The 8,484-nt window shown below is 32.2% G+C and overlaps 1 protein-coding gene across 1 annotated transcript; it reads right to left on the bottom strand.

The window, feature by feature from the left end:
- Positions 1–6,343: 6,343 nt before the first annotated feature.
- On the bottom strand, positions 6,344–7,761 carry LOC131054803 (uncharacterized). The gene is made up of 4 exons (XM_057989411.2): positions 7,608–7,761; positions 7,432–7,491; positions 7,246–7,331; positions 6,344–7,126 (listed from the first exon to the last, which is right to left on the bottom strand). Exons 1-4 carry the CDS (start codon positions 7,716–7,718, stop codon positions 6,739–6,741), a joined length of 645 nt encoding a protein of 214 aa, XP_057845394.1. The 5' UTR covers positions 7,719–7,761; the 3' UTR covers positions 6,344–6,738.
- Between the last annotated feature and the right edge of the window lie 723 nt (positions 7,762–8,484).

Here is an 8,484-nt window from a genome sequence, read left to right as displayed (position 1 = left end):
TGGTGGAGAATGTCTCTTACCTAATGGTTAAATTGGTCTATGTACTAATTGTTGCGCTGAAACAATACATCAGATCGAAAATATCAATTTGAGAGAGCAATATGAGACGTTCACATGCATTGTGTGAGAAAACTATTTGAAGGAAAAAGCAAGAGAGGTATAGAATTGGAAGGAGATAAGAGTGTAGATGGCAAAATAAAAACTAGCACTTGCAGCCTTAGGGGGTGCAAGGGTAGCCGATAGGTAAATAAAGAACACATTAATAAAATTTTACATATAAAGATGTATCTTGTAATATCCTGCACAGTATGGATTCTATAATTATTTGGTACACAATATTTTGTTGAACTCTTGCACATCACGCTGCTAATATGTGTCATATATACTCCATCCAAATGATCCTGTAAGTTATGTTGCTGATACACTATCATTGCTACTCTGCATATTATAAACAGGTGTTGCAAAGCGAGAGGAATTTTGGTTGAAGATATATTTACCATTGGCATACGATACACTGCCTGGAGACATTTCAAGTTAAATAATCATATCATGTTAAGTGAGCTATTGCTGGATCATATTTATGCATCAGATTTTTAGGTTCTAAAGTACAGTTACCCTTCTAAAATATGGAATGTGATACAACATTTGCAACAATGAATTCAAATAACATGTTGCTCCTTGATTCTTGAGGCCAACAAGACTATCTCTTTCTTTGCATCGAAAATTGAGAAACATGTATTTGTACCTTTGCTATCACAGTTAAAGCATCATCACATAGAAAACCATTTGCAAGATCACAAATAACATTATAGGAAGCAAATGAACCAAACCCCCAATCCGTAGAGTTTGCAGAAAACTGATGTCTGCATTCTGTAGCAATCTAGACAACAATAGTATGGGTGAAACAACGTAGATGTCTATATAAAGAATAATTAGATGTCTATTATTTTATGTTTATAACAACAGTTGTATTAGTTCTAAAATTTTGGAAAACTTAAATAAAGCATTGTGATGTTTCACTCAATACAATTTAGCATTGCCTAAATGATGTTGCAAACAACACTATCAAAAGACTGCAATGGATCCATCATGACATGTCAGGTCATCTGTGTTAAAATTTGTGCATGAGAGGTCATAGGTTGTAATCTTCTACAATGTCAAAGTGAGGTTGGCTTAACTTCACATCAAATTTTGCAGAAAAGAGGAGGGGATTGCAAAAGTAAAATTGAATAGAAAAATAACTTGGTATCTCTAACAAATGTAGGCATTAATCCAAAAAAGTGGAAGCACATACAAAATGGCCTTATCTTTTGTGTACTTCAAAAGTGAAAGGGTAGTAAATTGAAGAGGCTGAAAACTAAACTTTCCAACACCAAAATGAGAGAAGATCCAAAAGAACATGCAAGACATGAACAGAAGAGAGTTGTGACTGGTACATGGAGAGAAGAGGGAGAGACACTTAAGAAATGAAGAGAAAGTTAACCAAAAACAGGGTATATTTTTCATTGGATGTTGTTTAAGACCCGAGAGGGTGAATGTGTGGACAACTAATAGCTAAAGATTAACTCAGTCTTTGTCCATAATAGATATTAGTCTTGGACATAGTAGAAGGAAAATTGTGGCTGCAAGGGAGGGTTAAGTGAAGAAAGACTAAATTTGTGAGAGAAAGAAAAGCATATTTTTTGATCTTCTACCATCAGTTTACAACTCTTTGCATGTCGGTCACTAACCTATTCCTTAAATGAGTGCAAGTAAAGTTATTTTTTTTTATGTTAATCATCTGGTACTAATCCTAAAGCTAGAAAACCATATTTCTAAATGAAATAAGTGCATAGAATGTGTGCCAAGCACCCAATGCATCCTTTTCATCAAAACCTTGTACCTGTGTAAATGAAGGCCAAATGCTCAAAGACATGGGGATGGGTACACAACAAATGATTGTACGAATGACAAGGCCAAAGCAAATAAGTACAAAACTAATAAAATTGCTACCAATCAAGTTTTCTGCAGTTTCCAAAATGAAGCAAATGTACCTGCAATTTCAAAACAAACAAACTTGACATTGCAGATTTAATGGGTTTACCTGTTGTTGGAGAGTTTTGTTTTAGTTGGTGAACTAAATTATGTATTATTGCATGTGTATTTATTGAATGCGTAGGTGTTAGTTAATGGCATCGAGCAGATTCTATGCATTGAGTCCATTGTTGTTCTCATTTATTTCCTTATTTCTCTCGAGTGGTAGTTGTGGCAATTGTTTTTAGGTTCTAATGTTTCCTTTGTAGATGTGGCACCTATGAGTTAAATTTAATCAACTTCCACTAACCGTTCTCGCGTTTATGATAAAGTTTAATTTTAGACTTCTACGAATGACTTTTACCTATTGTCAAGCTGCCCACATTAACCTATTATCCATAATTCTATTTTCAAGTGGGAGAGGAAATTTCATGCACGGTGTTTTTTTTCAGGCTTGAGACAATTTTCATGGCAAGATGTAGTGGAGCAAGTCCACTTAAAACAAAGCCTATCAGCTAATAAGACAGATGCATTGCTTGCCTCTTCTTTCAACATTCAACCAATCTATCCAACATGAAAACTAATTGACTCTCCTTTCAACATACACCAAATATATCAAACATGAAAATAATAATTGTAATTTATAGCTTGATGAAATTCAGTTAATGCATATAATTCCATAAAAATCATCATAATTGTAGACACGTAAAATTGTCCTATCTAATTAAATAAATATTTTTATTTATTTAATTATTTTATCCTAAGTCTTCCATTAATTAAATAAAATCTTTATTTAATTAATTAATTAATTAATCCTCTTCTAAGTCTTTCCTCATTTAAATAAATACTTTTATTTGTTTAAATTGTCATTTTCCTAAATTAAATAAATATTTTATTTATTTAATTGATCCCACTTCCTCTATTAATTAAATAAATCTGTATTTTTCTAATTCATTCATTAGTCTTTTCTACCCATGGCACATGTCATTCATCTCTTAATTCTTCTCTTACCTACCTTCTTTATTGTTTAATTTTTTCCTCTACCTACCCATTAATCCTAGACGACCATTTATCTTTACACCTCTCAATCTTATCCCTTCATTTTCTTATAGTGTCTTCTATATAAGAGGATGTTTCCTTCATTATCAACCTTAATCGTCTAATAACACAATCAAACCTTCTTGCGATCAAGCTGCACACAAAATTTGAAAGCAAATTTATCAAACAAGATCAATGGAGATAGGAAGAAATGGAGATTGAAACCCTACTAGACATGTGAATGGTATATTTGGTTTATTTTGTTTATTTGCATGGTCTTAGGTATCTTCATTTATGTATGGTGGATTGTTTTCATTGTTAGGTTAAGATTTTGTGGTTGGATCCTTATTAGTCTTTCAATATTGTTGTTTTCACTATCCATTTTCACCATATACAATAACATACAACTTTTAAATATACATAGACAACTGACTTGCATATGAAGTCATATATATAAATAAGAGAACATTCATTCAAAAGAAAACCCCAAAAAAACGAAAAAATTGATTACTTGCCACAGCACCATGAAGTACAACATTAGTCCACAGTCCGTTTCCTTCTGGAGCCTGCAAAGGATCCTTGCTTCAGACGTAGGCAACATAGGCAACATAGGCAACATGTCAGCCTGGAATGTCTTACAGTAGTCAGAATGAGGAATCTTCTACACCAATACTCCCGTGCTAATACAGCTATCGGACAAAAATAGAAATCTAACGTTGAGGCATATATGGTAACAAAGTGTAGGCACGCTTTTTAACATTTCCAAATAGTAAGAGAACAAGAAATCTAGTTTGAAGAGTTATCATCTGCTGATGGCTAAAAACATGGATGACTTGTGTTCTATGGAGCTGTCCACTGCAACTGCTCCAACCAAGGTAGCATACATGCAATCAATCTCATTAACTTACTTTGATCTTTATATTATTTTTTTATCTTTCATTTATCTTATTTATTTTAGGAATATGAGCATGTGATAGATTTCAGGATTCCAGGACACCATGATTATGAAAGGGTCAAATTGAAATATGTGTAATTATTTCCTAAATCATAATGTATAACCTTGACAAGCTTAAAATTTTAATGTGTAGCTATGGGAAACTTGTTAAAATATTATGATAAATTCAATTAAATTAGATTTTATTAATATTTGTCCTGATTGAGTTACATGGAATTAAATAATAATATTATAAAGTGTAAATCTAAATAACTATTATTCAAAGATTGAGGAGAAGAAAGGAAAAAATCTAAACAATTATTTGGGGGAGGAGAAATGATAAGATCTTAAAAGTGGAGACCAAGACACTTTAAAATGACATACTACAGGGGAGCTACTCGATTCCTATAAAAAATTTATTTATCCTATCTTGAACCATTGTAACTATTAAATCATATTACTTCTAGGGACTTTTGAAGTTGATTTTATATACATTATCCTATCTTGAACCATTGTAACTATTAAATCATATTACTTCTAGGGACTTTTGAAATTGATTTTATATACAATAATTGTGACTTCTTCTAGACTTCTTCTAGAGATCTATTGAAAAGTCCTACTTCAATCTACAAATGTATTGTTAGCATTACCCATTGGCCTATACATAGGAGAACCTCGAGAACCTCTTATTGGAGTTGGTCATCTTTAGTATTAATGGAGGGCCTCTTTAATATTGATGTTTTCTTTTTGTTATGTCTTATTACTAAAGATTTTTGTTAGCATCACACATTAGTCCATGCATACAATGGCCTCTTATTGGAGTAGTTTTTTTACTAAATCTTGCAAGAAGAATGTTGCAAGAAGAATGTCACTAGTTTTAATAGTTTTATTTATTATTATAATGTCACCAAGAAGAATGTTGCAAGAAGAATGTCATTAGTTTTAATAGTTTTATTTATTATTTAATGTCACCAAACCATTTGTGACAAATAAAAGTGTGAAAAGATCAAAATCTTCTCACACAATTATACAATTATAGTAATTTATTTGTGTACTTTCATTTTAGTATTTCTTAATTATGTTGTGTTATTTTCGAATGAAAAGATTAAAATATTCTCATACAACTATAATTAGTGATTAATTTGTGCAAATTCGTTGTTATTCTCACACAACTGTAATTATAGTGATTAATTTGTGCAAATTCAATGCTATTCTTAGTGATTAATTTGTGCAAATTCATGTTTGCATTTGAGTGTTACCTTTTTTTTGAAATAAAAAATTTAAAATTGTGACAACTTTGCGTTTGTATGAATATTACCTTCCTACATGACTATAATTAGTGATTAATTTGTGCAAATTCAATATTATTCTCACACAACTATAATAACTATAATTATAGTGATTAATTTGTGCAAATTCAATGTTATTCTTAGTGATTGATTTTTATTCTTAGTGATTAATTTGTGCAAATTCATGTTTGCATTTGAGTGTTACCTTTCTTTTGAAATAAAAAATTTAAAATTGTGACAACTTTGCATTTGTATGAATCACCTTCTATGAATATCACCTTCCTACATGAGAACAACTTTGCATTTGTATGAATCACCTTCTATGAATATCACCTTCCTAGATGAGAATAAAATTATGAAATTTTGTTTGTGTTTGAATGTCACTCACTCATTGAAATAAAAAAATAATTAATATGAAATTTGTGATAATTTTGAAATAAAAAAAGTAATATGAAATTTGTGATAAATTTTGAAATTAAAAAATTAATATGAAATTTGTGATAAATTTTGAAATTAAAAAATTAATATGAAATTTGTGATAAATTTTGATTTTTGTGTATATAGGTTGTCCATGATAAGTAGTTTGCTAATAATGAATTCATCTAAACATTGGTATTGTTACCTAGAGAATGTCTCACATAAATGAATTCACCAAACCCATTTAACTAGAGGGTAAATTGGAAAACATTGGTATTGTTACCTAGAGAATGTCTCACATAAATGAATTCACCAAACCCATTTAACTAGAGGGTAAATTGGAAAACATTGGTATTGTTACCTAGAGAATGTCTTACATAAATGAATTCACCAAACTCATTTAACTAGAGGGTAAATTGGTCTATGTAGTAATTGTGGCATTGAAACAATACAATGCAAAGCTTAATGTCAATTTGGGAGCTGGGAACAATATGGGATTCTTGCAAGCACAATTTCAAATGCATACTTGATATATAGAATTCCAAAAAAAATCATAACCTGAACTTTTAAATATGCATAAACGGATAACTTCCATACGAAGCCAATAATAATAACTATCTATATATATGAACATTCTTCAGATCTATGCGGAGAAGAAAGCCAAAACAATACTTCCACTCTTTCAAGAGCAAACCAAAAAAGTTGATTAGTTGTCAGAGCACCATGAAGTACAACATCTATGGTCCACTTCCTTCTGGACCATAACAACTAAGCTTGAAGAGGATCCTTGCTTCAAGCGTAGAGTTCTGTAAAAACAACTTTTGGAGATATTCTCAAACCAGACAAGGAAAAAACACAGAAAATATGTCATCCTGCAATGTCTTACCATACTCGGAGTGAGGAATCTTCTACACCAATACTCCCACTACTACAGCTATCGGCCAAAAATAGAAATCTAACAAGGCAGAAAAGCAAGAAAGTGTAGACACCCTTTTTTTTTAACATTTCCAAATAGTAAGAGAACAAAAATTCTAGTTTGAAGAGTTATCATCTGCTGAGGGCTAAAAACATGGATGATGCCTGTTCTATGGAGCTGTCCACTGCAACTGCTCCAACCAAGGCAGCATACATGCAATCAATCTCATTAACACTTTTCTTGCTGCGGCAGCGGCAATTGCCAGATGGGCTCCGCACAAACGCCTCCAATCCCAACCCACGCGCTCCTTTCGCATACTCTCTGCCCCCAAAGAATTTATTCAAACTTGTCTGTACATCGCCCTTTGAGATTTTTGGATTCTCCTTCACCAAACGGTAAGACTCGCAAGTCTGAATTATGATCTTTCCAAGCATTTTAAAAATACCATGGTCATTCTCCCAGTTCTCTGAGAAAAGATTAACCGCCCTTTTCAGCAACCCTTCGTCCTTAAATCTGTACCTGCATAATTATATGATATATCCACCCATTTCACTGCGCTTAAGAAATAAAACGAAGAGTAAACTGCAATACCATGTAAGAAAGTTTCTTACTTTCCACCTGGAATAAGCTAGCCTTACCCTAATTTATTTTGTAATTCAATCCGCGCCTGGGGATTTTCATTGAAGCTGTCTGCTTTCAACCTATTATTTGGCGATGATGTTCCCTGCACCAAAAACCCATCTTGTTTTTCGTATGTGGAGAATTTATGAGCAAATTTAATAGATTAAAAAAATGTGTATGAATATAACAAGGAATTTCAGTGCCTGTTGTCCGTCGATCTGGTTTCCAAGGTCCTTCACCAGCTTGCTTGGCGATGATATTCCCTGCACCAAAGCCCAACTTTTCTTTTCATTATGTTAGGATTTCTGTCAATATTTAATAAAAGGGTGGTTTTTAAACGAATATATATATATATTAAAAAACAAGGAGTGTTTAATGCCTGTTGTCTGTCGATCTGGTTTCTGAGGTCCTTCACCAGCTTCAACAGCTTTGCTATTTGGGTGTCCGACATATTTACTCCCTCTGTGAAAACTTCAGCCCTACTAAACATGCAGAAGAGATGAATCCCAGGTGTGTATAAATAATCATGCAAACTGAAATGAAAAATGAACTAGTTATTTTGATCTTCGAAATGAATATTTACTAACAGCAAATTCTAAGTGCTAGGTGTGGAGTAACAAGATGAGTGTCAGTCATCGGGAGCTTACAAGACAGGAGAGAACGTAGGGCAGTGACACATCTTTCTTGCGGCTTTTTCTAATCATTCTTTCTCTTTAATATAAAGTGGCTTCCCTTACAAGGAAAGCCTGTGCCAGTGCCATTTATTGTTGAATAATGATCAGTGACTGCAGTCTCGAGGTGTACATTTAGTCCAAATTGTTTGGGATGAATCTACGCCATTTCTACCTCAGTTATTTGGGGCACCTGGTTAAATTACAAATGCCACACTACAAATTGAACTACAAAGAGCGTTGTATGAGAATTCTATGCATTATGATACTTACATCAAAATTGAATTGTATATTTTTTTAACTATATTGCTTTTTTTCTCAAATTTATACTCTCTTTTTATTCTTCTTTTGAATACCTTTTTGTGCTCTCCCTTTTTCCTTATCTTTATATCATATTTAGCTTTAAATATATGTTGAGATCTTCTTATTATATTAAAAAAAATCAATTTTTCAGTTTTATTTTTATTTTGTTCTATGTGCAATTTATCTTTCTTCTTTTTCTCCATTTAAAACTGAAAACAGCATTACATGTGTGGGAAAAACAAAAGCATTAACTTGCAATTGTGGAAAACAAACATTCCACTT

This window comes from Cryptomeria japonica, chromosome 3, assembly GCF_030272615.1.
Source record: "Cryptomeria japonica chromosome 3, Sugi_1.0, whole genome shotgun sequence".
Taxonomy (NCBI): Eukaryota; Viridiplantae; Streptophyta; class Pinopsida; order Cupressales; family Cupressaceae; genus Cryptomeria; species Cryptomeria japonica.
Note: the sequence above shows the minus strand (reverse complement) of the source record. Positions and strands in the feature narration are given on the sequence as shown.

Bases quoted from the DNA above. Each gene is read 5' to 3' on its own strand.
- LOC131054803 (XM_057989411.2), bottom strand. From the start codon at position 7,718: ATGTTTAGTAGGGCTGAAGTTTTCACAGAGGGAGTAAATATGTCGGAC. The intron at 7,492-7,607 runs GCATTAAACACT...GCTTTGGTGCAG, and splicing joins ACCAGATCGACAGACAACAG to GGAATATCATCGCCAAGCAA. The intron at 7,332-7,431 runs GCACTGAAATTC...TTTTTGGTGCAG, and splicing joins ACCAGATCGACGGACAACAG to GGAACATCATCGCCAAATAA.